Source organism: Myripristis murdjan, chromosome 8, assembly GCF_902150065.1.
Source record: "Myripristis murdjan chromosome 8, fMyrMur1.1, whole genome shotgun sequence".
Classification (NCBI taxonomy): domain Eukaryota; kingdom Metazoa; phylum Chordata; class Actinopteri; order Holocentriformes; family Holocentridae; genus Myripristis; species Myripristis murdjan.
This window is the reverse complement of record NC_043987.1, coordinates 30069848-30084660: the sequence shown is the minus strand read 5'-3', so window position 1 is coordinate 30084660 and position 14813 is coordinate 30069848. Positions and strand designations below refer to the sequence as shown.

The window sequence follows — 14813 nt, the reverse complement described above, 5'->3', positions numbered from 1 at the left end:
AAATTATCTGCGCTGAAGGACACGATCAGTGAAGGTTTGCTGTATTTTGGAATCCAGGTGTGGGTTATTGATTTTTTTACATATTTCTTATGTCATTATAATGTCAGATGTTACACAGCTTTGCACTGCACCGCTGTGGTTGCATCTTTTGTTGACTAGTTGATGTTCTGCCTTGCGTGTTGATGTGACAGTCAAAACTGCCTTTTTTTTTTTTTAGATGTCAAAGATGTGAAAGATTTTGTAATAAATAAATAAATAAATAAAGCTTTGTCCCATGAGGAGTTTTGTATCAGTGACGTGGATCACATAACCCATGTTTATTCTTGTGGTCTGATCTCTGTCCACAGACATTTAAATAGGCCTGTCTGCTGGGACATTTGTGGTTACTGTTCCCCTCCTGCGGCTCTTTCAGCAAGTGAATATTCAATCAGAACTTCTGATTGGTGGAACTTGTGGTTGGTCTTCCCTCGGGCCAATCACAAACCGGATAACGCATGAATTTTGTGGTGCGTTCAAGTTCTCGTAAGCTCCGACTTCTGAGCTCTAGCGGAACAAAAATCAGCAGAAGCTAGAATTACCAATTTTACAGTATCGTGTACACTCCTAACTATTAAATGACGAATCCGGGAGTGACAACGAAAAAAAAAGCTGAACAACTAAAAATATAAACATAGGATACAGCATTTCTCTACATAAGTGAAATATGACTGTAATTGTAAAGTAACCCAATTTTACCATCCATTGGTAACATAGTTTCCATTTACCCACGAGCCGATATCGTCGTTACATTTAATGTGTATGTTTACATTTTAGGATTTCCATTAATTTATTTGATGAACGTGTTTTACACAATATATCATTCTCACTCATATTACTGATATTTACACCGTGTGCAAATGTAGTGCACGTCTTGTACTTTTCACACTACTTCTCCCAAGTTTTGTAGCAGTTGATTTAATATTTTATGTATACTGCTTCCTTGTGTTGTGCCCTGTTGCTAGTCGCTAGATTCGCCTGGCATCATTTAGTTTCACCACATCCTCTATTTAGGTTCAACGCCGAATTTTGAGATCTTGCATATTCGAAAATTCAGTGTTTGCGCCACTGTGTTTTGGTTCGTTTGTGCGTGTACGAATTTTCCCACAGTGTTTGAACGCAGCAGCGGAGCGCGGAAAAAACGACTATGGCCGAAGCGGTGAGTGTTGTGACAGATTTTGCAGCGTTTAAACGGTTAAACTTCATCAGTGATACGCTGTCAGGGTTATTGGACACTATGAGTTATAATAACTAAGTCTGCGACCGGCGGAAATAGCACTTTGGCACAGACAAACCACAGAAATCGCATTTAGTCTGGCCACAACCTGACGCGACATTAAAGTGAAACCACGGCCTCGCAAATTTACGCACGCTTCCGGTCTGCACACTACAAAATAAAAGTCTGCAATGCGGCTGATTGCATGTCTAACTCGTATTAAATACAAATAATTTCTGCTGTTTTGACTTGAAATCACCAATCAATCCCCAACCCATCTGACTGATTTTATAATCGACTCGCTAACCATAAAACCATAATAGTTTAAATGAATTAAATTATTACACGGCTGAGTGGGAGTACTTGATTCTGATTGGACTGTAGCTGCCGAGCTACCAGCGTTTTTCATTGCTTTTTATTTGTATTTCGTTTTAAATTTTTGTTTTTAATCCAATTTAGTTTCAGTTAGTTTTCAAGGTGTGTTTGCTCGTTTCAGTTTTGTTTTAATGTTTAGTTTCAGTGTAGTTTTTATTAGTTTCAGTATTAGATGTTATATTACAACATGGGGGGTTTCAGGGTCAATATTTAATAAGTTCAGAGTAGGTACTATAATACAAACCCAACACAATGTAAGGGTGGTTTACTCGTAGTCATGTAGCCATCCGAGGCGCCGCGGCCTCTTCACAGAACCTGTTCGTGCCAAATCAATGCGCTTCAGGACGAAAAGAGGCCTGTACTGCTCTGCCTTGCTTAAAAACGTAACAGGAATAAGTATTTTCATTTGTTGACTGCAGGCACTCAGTTTCAGAGACGGTACGACCGTTTTATTTTCAGTAACTAGCTGGCTAAATTACCGAGCTCCAACACTGCAGACACGGTAAAGTGGAGCGTTTCCCTCCTGATAGTCCCAGCGACAGCAGCAGGTGAGCGCCTCCTCTTGCTAGCTAGCTTTCTAACGGTCTTAACCGTTAACGTACCGACTATCTTGAGGCACAAAAACCGTCTGTCCTCTTAAAAAGGATATGTTTTATTTTACTTCACTTTTAATAGTGACGTTGGTTGGAAAACACACTAACGGTTGGTCATTATTTTTCGCTTTTACACTGTCATTGTTGATTATCGCATCCCGTATCCTGTGGTTGTCAAAATCGGGTACGCTTACCCCTAGTGGCAGGTTGGAGTACTGCAGGGGGGGCGTGGGACGTTTTTAAACGTTAATTAAAACAAATCTATCAATCATGATTAATCCCTGAAATAATTAGCAAAAACAGAGCCAACAAAACATTGTCTGTACTAGGTTGTTGTTTCAGACACTCATGTCGCGGCGTTAGACCTCCTTATAAAGACTGCTTTCTTACTAATTTTGTTTTTTTTGCACTGGTCGGGGATGCTTGGCCAAAAAAAAAAAAAAAAATCAAATTCAAAACATTATTGAAAAAGAGTTTAAGAACCACTGCCTTATCACAGTTAGCTGAAAAACCTCCGCTAATGTAGTTTTGTTAATATACCAGAGACAGGCAGTTTTTATGTTGTTTAGTTTAGGTAGAATCAGATTTAACGGACGCTTTACAAAATATATAGCTTTATATGCTATGTATCGTACATATGCCTATGTATACAAGGTCATATTGAGAAAATACTACCACATCAATACAGAGATTTGCCAGCAAATACTTGACATCTTCAGTTATTTGTAATAAGGGTTGAATGTTGCTGTATTTTTTAGTAAAGTTGTCAGTTGCGGTTGAAAACAACAGTGGAGCTGAGAAAGTAAAAGGTATCTGTTAAATGTGGCATATTAACATATGAAACGTCTGTTAGGGACATGCAAAATGTTATGTTGAAGTATAGGTGCAAAGTTATTACAATGCCCTGCTTTATAATTATTTCACACAATTTTGAAAAGCAAACGGCTAAGCCGGAAAGGGAAGTTGTTCAACTGGCTGATAAATTGACACAGATGCGTCTTTTGCTAACAGCTATGCTAATGCCAGATAATGCTAACCAGATAAAGATAGAAAAGCTGCAGTCGGCAAAAGTCCGGGTGTCTATCAATGATATGCCGGTGCAGCCACGGCTGTTAGGAACTTTAATTATATCTGACACATCTCGGTTTCCTATGTAAGGCAGTTAGATATGAATTGAGTCTGTCAAAACATAGCGTGAAACAGCTGGGGCATTCTCCTACTCGAGAAAAAAAAAAAACATGAGGAAATAGAGCAAAAGTGTAATGTTAAGATGAGGATGATATTGCGTTGATGCCCTCGTCTGATGGTTTAGAATCAGACATACTTTTTTGAACCCCCGAGGGGAAATTGGGTCAGTTGCAGTTGCTCAGATTCTCAAAAGGAGAATTAAATTATAAGAATTAGAGATATTAAAACATGTGCCTTTAGAAATTTGCGTGTGTGCATCAATACTACTTGTGCATTAATTGTAATTGTTAAAAAAAAAAAAAAAAAGTATTAAAGTAGAATTGTGTGTAAATTGCACTGTTGAATTGTTGTCAGGTCCTACTGCCTTAAATTATTGCACAGTTAAATTGATAGTGTGTACAGTCATGCAGACCATTAACTACCAGTGTGATCAACTGCAAATGGGTATCCCACAATGCAGGATGAGCAAATTATACACAAACCTTGACAGAAGTCAGTGTTTCCCCTAGGATTCTGGCTTTGGAGAGGGGTCCCCGTGTTCCCATGCCCATTTTACTTGGACTGGGAACACACTCATCTTCATGATGATGAGTCGACTTGAGCAGCCTGTCAGGGGGCTACCGCTTTGCTCTGAACTCGTACCTGTGGCTGTAGTGCTTGGAACGCCCGTGTGGATGTCCATTTGACTTGGACCAGGGACCGGAGGAGTGCAAATACACTCATCTTTGCCACTGGTGGTCGACTCAGGCTGTTGTACCATGCATTTAAAAAACGCTGATATTTTCGCCTGTTTTTCAGGCAGCTGGAGCCGACATGACATCAGTTATTTATTTCACTTACGGGGGTACAAGTGTTGATTCTCCTCTGTTCTCCTCCTCTCTCTGTCTGCTCGTGGATGGGTGCGGGTATAGAAACGTGACATAAAATTATTTCTGTTGTGATTTTATTTATATTTTAATTTGAAAATAAATCAATTTAGCGTGACATTCAGGCGAGGTAGGACGCTCCGTTGGCGAGGTACTGCGCCCCGCCAGCAGAATGGCAGCACATCTGTTTGTAGTGTTCAGAAAGGTTGCACTCAGGTTTGTTGGGGAAAAAAACATAGACACTTAGAAATTGAAGTATTGAATCTTGAATTGAAGTGAACCCACTTGGTTTCTATGGAAGGAGAACTCTGCCAGTTCCCAAAAACTGAAATCTCAGAGGTGTGATTGGCAGATTCAAGATGTAAGGAGACTGAAGACTTTCCCTTTGGGATTCACGATAATATCAGCACATCATTGGTATCGATATTGGCTTTAAACTGAAATAGTATAGTATTGATCAGTCTTACTATAATTATGTAATTTGTGAAACTGGATCATAATTCCATCATATCAGCGGTGTCTGAAACAGACTGGCTGATATCAGTTTTATTAGAGGACCAGTACCTGCTCCATAAATTGATCTAAGCCCTAGTCAAAACAAACGAATGAAAGAAGTCCTTCAAAATGTCAGTGTCACCCCATCAGAAACCAAACTTAGATAATATCACAAACGTGTTTGTTAATGTTTCTGGAAAATGTTTAATCACAACACCACGTTGAACAAATCAACACCGTGTCTGTCTGTGTTGTTGTAGATATCTGACAGTGACAGTGACCTCGAGGTTGTCGCCCCTGTGATGCCACCACCCAAACGCCGCCGCATCATCGACCCGGCCGCTGTCCCCTCAGTGTCGATCTACTCCAACAAGGTAAAGTCCAAATACTCAACCTGTCAGTCAAAGAAATCTGATTTGGCTTGAAAGAACTTTAAGGAGCCACTGGTAAAAAACACTGTCTTTAAAAAAAGGAAACAAATGTAACACTTGGTCACAAAATAATGAATGTTGTATTGCACTGAAAACTGTAGACTGATGATATATAAGAATATGATAGTATTCAAGTTTTGTTTGTTTTTTTTCCCCCTGCTTACAGTTCATAGGAACTCGATTCATGTTGGTGGATCTCAGTTCATCACATGAAGTTCACCAAAGTCCCTTTGTATTTATATATTTATTGTAAGGGGCAGCAGAAGGGTTTGAGCCTCATATGATTTCTCAGTATTGACGTCCTTAAATTTTAAAAGATTAGTTCTTCCCCCTAAGGTGCAGAGTTGTGCAGTGCTGCTTTAACACATTCTGGTGTGGAAATTTGGGAGCGGAAAATGGCCCCACTCCTGTATTATTTATTTTCTCCTTTTCTTTGCTGTTTCTAAGTGCTGTTTTCAACTGAAATCACCCAGCTTCCTCATAGGGATCATAAAATTTTAATTTTATCTGAAGTGTGTTGTGGATTACATCTGTGTTTGTGTCTTTAGGTGAACTCATGTTTGCAGATGAAGCCAACACTCAACATCCTTGCTGAGAAGGAGAGCGCTGGTAGGGACACTGCATTAGGACTGGGTGATACATTTATACTGATATTACTTTAATATCATCTGTGATTTTTGGATATGACTATTGTTTTATGGCATAAGTGTTGTCTGTGTTGTAGCTGTTCTGTTATTTGCTTTACCTGCTTCCACATGAAGCATCAGTCATCATCTCTACAGTACACCCCTGATCAAAATCTTAAGACCAGTTGAGAAATTGCAAGAATTTACATTTTTCACTGTTGGATCTTAAAAAGGTTCTAAGTAGAGCTTCAAAAAAAGAAATGGGAGTGAGACAAAAAGTTTGGCTTAATTTGGGCCGAGGATCGTCCCATGTCTTGACGGACAGCCAATTGGATCCTCTGGCTCAGGGCCGGTGAAATTTTTTTGGGTCTATCACTTGACTTTTTTGTTCCATAACCCTCAGGATCTTTTAGTAAGTTTAAAATGACTGTCTTACTGCGGCCAACCTCAGCTGCAATGGCACGCTGTGAGGGCCTTGTTGTTGGGCCTTGCTTATAGAGCTCAACAATCCAACCGCGTTCAAAGAGAGAAAGCTTTTTTGCCTTTGCCATCAGGAGGTCATGACAGTGTGGATACCTGACAGATAAAATGATACTGAATCCACATTTTTGCCAAGATTTGGGCTTTTAAAGGCAGTGGTCTTAAACTTTTGATCAGCTGATGAACAGCCTATTTCAGTTTAATGGTTGTTTGCAATAAATTGCTTGCCCTTTTTTTTTGTCTCACTCCCATTTCTTCTTTTTGCATTTTGAAGCTTAACTTAGAACCTTCTAAGATCCAACAGTGCAAAATGTAAATTCTTGCAATTTCTCAACTGGTCTTAAGATTTTGATCAGGAGTGTATTGTCACAATATTGATATCAAGGTCAAAGACATTGTGATATATGATTTTGTCCGTACCGGAAAGCTATTTTGCTCAGTTTTGCTAGATTTAAAAGGCTACAAATGTTGTTGTCTAGGCGACAGTGAAGAAGCCAGTTTGTGGTCGGTGTCCCCACCACCTCCAGCAAAAAAGAGCCCAGTCAGCTACACCCTCACTGACTCTGAGGAGGATGAACCAGAACATATGGAGAAGAATGAAGTGCAGTAAGTATTAAAGCTCAGTTTGAGGTCAAATTCCAGAGAAACTCCATCTAAAATATCCTCAGACCCATGACGCACTCGTAACAACCAGGAATTAAAGAGGCATGATTTTCTGAAGCAATCCACATGAAAATCTTAAACTCAGAAATAGGTTCCTGTGACAGACAAGCTTATCCCATCATTATCAAAGCAGTTAAAGATAAAGGAAGTAAGTCCACAATGAGTATCACTGAAATTATGTCCTGGGTGAACCATTTGTTAATGCTGACATTTTAGCTGCTCGCAGGGTGTGAAATCTGTTGTAAATGTTTCAGTATTTCAGACACACTGAACTTAGATATCACCCACTTTAAATAACTAGGTTTACCTTTCATACAAGGGCAGCAGTCAGTTAAAATACAATATGTGAAATTATCACCGTATATGTAAAAACTCAAAATGGACAATGTTTTTATAGGCCCAAAACAAAGCTTTTATTGTAGTGGCTCAATCACTGAAAAAGCTAACACTTTTCAACCCCTGTGGGTCTTCATCAGGCTGTTAGAGGTAAGTTAGAGAAAGTATCACACAAGACAAATTGTTGAAACTGAATGCATTTGTGCCAAGAAATTAACTGTCAAGAGGCACGACACTATATCCATGTGACCCCCAGCATCCAGACTGCTGGAAGACACCCAGACAAAACAGTCCATGGCAGATTGAAATTTATTAAGTGATCTTTGGCTTAAGTTAACAAGCCTGGCTAGTTTGTTTCTTGTTTAGCCTCTACAGAGCTTATAATATCACATAACTTAGCAAGCTTCTTCATTTAGGCTGAACTTAAATCATATCATGATAAACCTGACTAGCATGTTCATTCTGAAGCCTCTCTAAACCGTATGTATAACTATATTTAATATAGCAGGAAAAACTACATTGCTCTACATGTCCAGATTTGTAATATTAGCAATTTTCACCAGCATTAACACATTACAAGGTTGGAAAATGTGGGGAATAACTCTTCCACCACTAAAGCACTCTGTGACAGTCCCACTCAATAGGATGTTGTATGAAATGTATCGAAAATGAAAAGCATTTGTGCCATTTCCTTTTGAGCATATGTTCTAATGAGGCTATTATGTGTGCTGGTAGTGGATTGAATGTACCATAAATACATCAAAGTGGACTGAACATCCAGGAGTGATTTAATAGTCGAATATATAGCTGAGCGATATGAACAAAATCAAATATCACAATATCTTTGACTGAACATCTTGATATCAATACTGTGATATAATATTGAAAGGATGACTAGTGGTGCTTTCATAGGATATTTAAACAAGAATTTTCTGATAAGCAGTCATTAGTGATGTTGATATGATAATGGGACAACTAGAGCGGTCCAGTAAGTTCAGAAAATTGCAACCCTTTATGTTAATGAAGACTTTAAAACTCGGAAAGGACAACTTTTACGTGTCACATATCACAATCTTACGATATCCAAAATCCATAGACGATGTCGACTCTTATATCCTGATATTGCTATAATAATATGTCCCCAGCCTTAGTGAAATGTGCACATTGAAAAATTTTTTGATTATATTCTCTCTTTATCTGTATTTTAGGGAAGACAGGGGCTCCCCCTCTCCTCCACCGCCTGTAGGCAGTCCAGTTGCCAAAGTGTCCCAGCGGGTCACCCGAAAGATCCAGTGAGTCTGAGGCTTTGGCTCACATCCACTTCAATGATCTGTTAACTTGTGATGCAGGGGACGGGTGTCACCTTATAGTGATTGGGCGCAGCGTTAACATGAGTCTGATTCAGCTGAAAAGGGGTTAGGGGTTAGAATTATAATCTTATAATTAATCATTACACCCCAATAACATTGTGACTGATGAATAACCCACCTGCACGCGTGGGTGTGTGTCTGTGTGCGCACCTCTGTCAGTGAGTTCAACAGAAAGCTGGATGCAGTCAGCTCCTTACTCCACTCTCCACCTCAAGAGCCCAGGCGGAGGCGGACCAAACGAAACCTGCCTCCGCCACCGCAGGAGAAGGAGTGCAGTGACAACTTTGATGACGATGATGACATCATTATTGTGACTCCCAACACCCGGCCTCAGGCTACATGTGCAGACAGTGGGGAGAGCCCCCTGACAGTTCGGACGATCCCCCTCAAGGTCCGCTGTCGAGCAGATCTCCACAAGATCCCTGTGCTGTCGGTATGTATGCAGAGATACCTCACCTTTTTCAATTTCAATGTGTTTTTTCAGTTCAGGTCATATGAAAATGTCAATACCTGTCTGTTATCTGAAACTCACCACACTCCTGCAGCCTCCTGCTTGAGTTCAACACAATCCAGTAAGACATTTGTTTGCAGCCTCAAATAACATTTTAAATGCCCTTTCTGAAAACAGGAAAATCACAACACAGGCATACATCCTGAAATTGTCCATCCAAAAATGGCTGCAAATGGATCTTTCTAACAGGCTAGAATACTAAAATGCTAAGCTTTAAATGAGTTGATGGAGTTAAGAATTACAGTGCCAGAATGTGCCAGTACCACAGATGCGACATACATACAGATTGAGACCAGGAAACCAGAAAAACTGTAAAAACACACATCTATACACTACACATATCTTTCTAACATATATAACATGTCAGAAAGATATGAGAATACTAAGAGGGCAGTGTTGCCCTGCGATGGACTGGCGACCTGTCCAGGGTGTTTCACTGCCTTCGCCCTATGAGCGCTGGGATAGGCTCCAGCACCCCCCCGCGACCCTAGTGAGGATAAGCAGTTTAAAAGATGAATGAATGAATGAATGAAGAGGGCAGTGTGTGTTGTTAATTTGGGACATGGTAATTGTTATAACATTTTGGATCTGCTTCAGTCTCTGATGTTTCTAACTTGAGATTTGTCTGCACATTGACTACAGTCTGTATTTCTTTTCTCTTTTTTTCATTATTATACATTATGGTTTGCATCTTCAGTCGGTACCATTAAGCAAGGTAGTGGATGAACTGTCTGTCAAGCTTAAAGTCCCGCCTTCTCGTATCATGTTGCTGAGGAAAGAAATGGAGCTTCCCACACACCTAACGGCCAATGAGCTTGGCCTCAGCATCGCTGATATCATAGGTGAGTCACATGACATTAAGCCAAAAGGAACCTCAAGTGTTTTCACCTTAAGAAAAAAAAAATACAAACTTTTCCTCTTCCCTCCCATAAGAATAAAGCTGGGTGGCCTGAGAGTGGCGCTGCCACACAGATTGAAGGAAGCAGAACAGTCGGTGTCATTCAGATCAGTGTTCCATGACTGTTCAGTGTCCACAAGGTGCTTATCAGGCTAAGCCAACTTCTCACAAGTCGCTGACTCTCTTGAGACAAAGCGGATTGCAGCAAGTGCTGTGGCAAGGCATCTTGTACCGCTTCTTGGCAACCTTTCTAACATTGCAGCTGAAATACGTTTTCACTATTGCCAGCACTAAGTGATTGTCTTTTACAACTTGCTGCCCTCTTTTAAAAATATAGGATAAATCCAATGGTTTTGACATCTTTGCACAGGTGAATAGAAGTGATTGTAGTTATCATAGCACCAGGGGCCCTATCTTGCGCCAGACTCCCTAAACCCGTTATTTGCGGATTTAGGGTTGCGCAAGAGGCGTTCCTCCGTAAAAGTTGCTATCTTGTGCACCTCCCGCTATCCGCAAAACACCTGCGCTACCCGCTATATTATGCATAGGCGTGTTTTGGGCGTTACGCCAGTTAAACCAATCAGTGTGCCAGATGCCATTGCCTTTAAGGGCAGGCTGCGCTATCCTAAATCCTAAATCCTAAACCCACAACCCGCGATGGAGAGAGGGAGGTAGATTTTCTCAGGGGTTCTACTGAGGCTAAAGCAAGTTGGCTTTATATGTATACACATATTATATATTATATTATAGGCGAGTTAATTCGGGAGGTGGAGCCACATGTGTCCAAGTGGACGTGTCACAAGGTTGTACTGATTGAGTAAAATCCCCGGGTCACACCACACACACACAAGAGGCAGAGGTGGAACTATTGCCCCTCTTCCACTAGTACCTACTCAGCTCGACTCGGCTCAACTCTACTCGGTTTAAGAGCTTTTCCATTAGGTGGTAGTGCCTGCTAGCAGGTCCCATTTTGGGACCTACTCAGCCAGGGTTCCAAGCGAGCTGAGTCACGCTGAGTCGAGCTGAAAATGTGACGTAAACGCCATGCAGGCAACTGATTGGACAGGGAGTGACGAGAGCGACTCCTGCACAAAAACAAAACCCGACATTAAAAAAAAAAAAAAAAAAACGGCAACAGCACATTGATCATCAGTGAAGTTGTCAAAGTCGGAAAATGGCAAGCAAACCGCTACCGCAGTCAAATAAAGACGTGGAGACTTTTCTGAGCTTGGTGGCGGCCCAAAGAATCCAGAGGGAGCTGGACGGTGCGCCGCCTTGCTAACGACTCCACCCACGGCGAGGTGCTACTCAGTTGTAATGGAAAACCACCTAAACCGTGTCGAGGCGAGTAGTCAAGCCGTGTAGATACTAATGGAAAAGGGCCATAAGAGTAAACTAATTTATTGACAAGGTAGATTGGGCAAATAAAATATTAAAAATAAAAATATAGCACAGCTGCTGGCTTATGATAAAACAATAAAACGTGCTGGCGTCAGTGTCCAATTAAAACAGTCTTTCCTCTAAACAGTCTATATGAGTAATAGACTCAGTCCATTCCGCCAGGCGGCCCAGTATCAGTCCGACCATGTGCGTGGCGAGGCTCCGTCGGGGCGTGCATTGAAGCCGCCTGGGCGCGCTCTTATAACAGCCCAAACTTTAAGTTTGGGCTGTTACGAGAGCGTAAGTAACTTAAAGTGTGTGAGCGTAAGTAACTTAAAGTGTGTGCGCAAGATAGCAATTTTAGGGATAGCGCATGAAACACGGACACACCTCCGGCGCAAATGACGGAGTCGGCATAACGGATAGCGCGGGCGCAAGATACCGTTTAGGGATAGCGGAAGTTCCTAAATCCGCAATTTGCGGGTAGCAGGTAGTGGCAGCGGATAGCGGGTGGCACAAGATAGGGCCCCAGATGTTTAAAGTTAATGAACACTTCTCTTCTTCACTAAAATTTGGATAAAACTCATCGTAGTAGCATGTAAGGGGTTATATTAAGTCAAAGATATGTTTGATGATGATGGTGATGCCTACCAACTCTGGAAGGTTTGCTAGTCAGCAGATGGAGGAGCTAGCAAGTGAAGCGTAATCTTTGATAATGTAAAACTAATCTTACTGTTGATGTCATATTTCATTTGATTTTCTTACAGCTGTCTAAGCACTCATGCAAGGCAGCAGGACACACAGATAAAAATGTTCACAATTCTTTTATTTATCTGTTTTTTGGCTAGAGCCACCATTGTAACCATAGTAACAATCCATAATCGTTACTTTATTGTGTACCACTGTTGTACCACTGTCTCTATGATTGGTCCTCTCCATACAAATTCTGTTTGTGCTACAATTATAGGTCACAACTACATGACAGATTGGTAACCAATTGGCCCAGGGGAGAATTGCCTTTTTCATTTGGGATGGCATGGTTACTGTTGCATTTAAAACAATTAACTAATCTGAAATGTATTCTTTTTTTTCTTGGTCTGTTCTGTGTAGATTGCGTTGTCATGGCTGCAGATGACAAACAGGAAGCTGAGGAAGATAGCAGCAGCGTTATTACTGTGCGACTACAGGGCAAAGAAAAAGGCTCAGCCCAGGAATACACCCTGGACAGAGTGCGTACCTCCACCACAGCAGCTTTACGTTTGTCTCAGCTGTTTGACACAAACTCTCACACTGCCTTGTTTCATTTCTGTGTCGGTCAGGATGCGCCGCTGGGCTCCGTGCTCTCCCAGTACCTGTCCAGCATACCTGTGAGCTCCAGGTGCAAGGTGCAGTTTCACTTTGACGGTTCCAAGATCACGCACAGCCAGACGCCGTCTCAACTGGACATGGAGGATGGTGATGTGATCGAAGTATGGACATGAGAATTTCTCACATCACAGGAACGAGGAGGGCTAAATTGCTGCAGTTTTTTAAACCCAGGGCTCACTCTCCATTAAGACATAATCATATCAGTTCATGAGGCTCAGCTCATTAAGCCCTCCATACAAATTCGTGGACAGGTGGCTTTTGACAGTGATGCAAATTACACACTATCACAACTTTGTACATATATTCAGGGATTGGGTGATCTGTCGGGGCCTTCACAATGTCTGGAAACTCCTTGAAAGGCAAATATAAAGTATATTTTTGAAAAATTTCAATGCACTTTGGAGACATCTCAGTGATTCAGATATTTTGGTGTTGTGTGAAACCCCTGACTTTGAAATCAGTTCAAAGCTGCACTAGCTGTACATTTCATGTACATTTCATGATAACTTTTTAATTTTCATTTTTCAGTTTCGATTTTAAAAATTGAAACTGATGAGTAAAATCCAAGCTGTTTCCTATACAGTAGTTAAATCCTCTGCTCATTATTAGATGTTTTACCTCACTCTTTTCTTTATCTTTTGGTGTATAACATCATAGACTAGCCTGTTTGTGTGCAGCTTACTGATGTCCCCTCTGGATTTTTTGAGTTTTAAAACAGCTCTTACAATGTAGCCTAGCTTTGTGAAGCTGTAATTCATGAAATTATAGCATTCTATCCCAGCAGTGCAGATTTAGTCATTAGAAACTGCTGTTGAAAAGCTGTCCCAGCACTAGTATAAAAGAAGTACTCATCCAAAGATTCAACCCTTTTGCTCACAGGTGTTCTGTATTTTTAAACTGCACTCTCTGAACTTTCATCCTGAGATTTCATCCTCACATAGTTTAACCATGTAGACTCCAGTTAACTATTTAACTTGTTAAGTCTGTCAAAATACACCATTCTGTTATAATTATTTAGTTGTTTTTCATTTCCACCTGTGTCTGCTCTCTCAGGTTGGGAAGGTTGATACCTCCCTGAAGGATGTCCTAAAGTCACACTTGGTGTGACTGGGCACTTCCAAACGTTTAATTTGCTGTTGTAAAACTGTAAAATATAAATAAACTTTTGATATTCAATAACCTTATTTAAGTCATATTTCTTGTCATGTTTTTGTCAAACTGGGTGACAGCTTTACCTAACATTAGTATTAAACAGGTTGGGAGTAAATGGCCAAGTAAGAGAATGTTTTATGAATCCTTGGGGAAACAAATACTTCACCTGCCGTTCAGATTCACTTTCTCAGGCATTTTCTAAAGGATATCATGTCGCTATGAGGGAGAAAATGAGCCATAGGGTGACATGCATCAAACTGACATGCATGTATGGCAGAAGAATTAAATTCAAAAGACAGATATGCAATTTATATACTTTTATCTTCCAGCTTCAAATAATGTAATATTTTTGGACCATACATCCTATCCATTCTGACAGGGTGTTATTTTTAGTTATTTGGAGAATGTGTCCAATAATAAATGCTTCACATGTGGGCTTTGGTATGATAGATAGATAATTGAATGGGAAGGATTGTGCTAAACTTGCTGTATTTCAAAGAAAGGATGCTAATTACCATGGTGACGCCACAAAGCTGAAGGCTGACTTAAAAAGAGTTTCCTAATGTCACGTGACCTGATAAACGGTTGCAGGGTTGCCAAGGCCGCGTTTTTTCCGCCAAATTGGGCTACTTTTTAAGTGTTGCCGCGGGTAACAAAGTTTGCCCGCGGGTTGGGCTTGGGCAGACCTGTGGCATACAGATGATGAATAATGCCTATGAATAAAGATTCATATTTTGAATGACTAATGAAACCTGCTGCCGCGAGTTTGAGCCCAGCAGAGAGATGCTGGCCTTGTTCAATACAGTTCTGTATGACAGGGACCAGGGCG

General features: G+C 40.8%; 1 protein-coding gene across 2 annotated transcripts; it reads left to right on the top strand.

The window, feature by feature from the left end:
- The first annotated feature begins 1100 nt into the window (after positions 1–1100).
- On the top strand, positions 1101–14016 carry nfatc2ip (nuclear factor of activated T cells 2 interacting protein). 2 transcript variants are annotated; one of them, XM_030058832.1, is made up of 9 exons: positions 1101–1195; positions 5030–5143; positions 5749–5809; positions 6786–6912; positions 8514–8597; positions 8835–9108; positions 9884–10028; positions 12575–12693; positions 12784–14016. In XM_030058832.1, exons 1-9 carry the CDS (start codon positions 1184–1186, stop codon positions 12943–12945), a joined length of 1098 nt encoding a protein of 365 aa, XP_029914692.1. In that variant the 5' UTR covers positions 1101–1183; the 3' UTR covers positions 12946–14016. The 2 variants fall into 2 exon arrangements, with proteins under 2 accessions (XP_029914692.1, XP_029914693.1); XM_030058833.1 differs by lacking the exon at positions 1101–1195 and adding an exon at positions 1907–2175.
- The last annotated feature ends 797 nt before the right edge of the window (positions 14017–14813 follow it).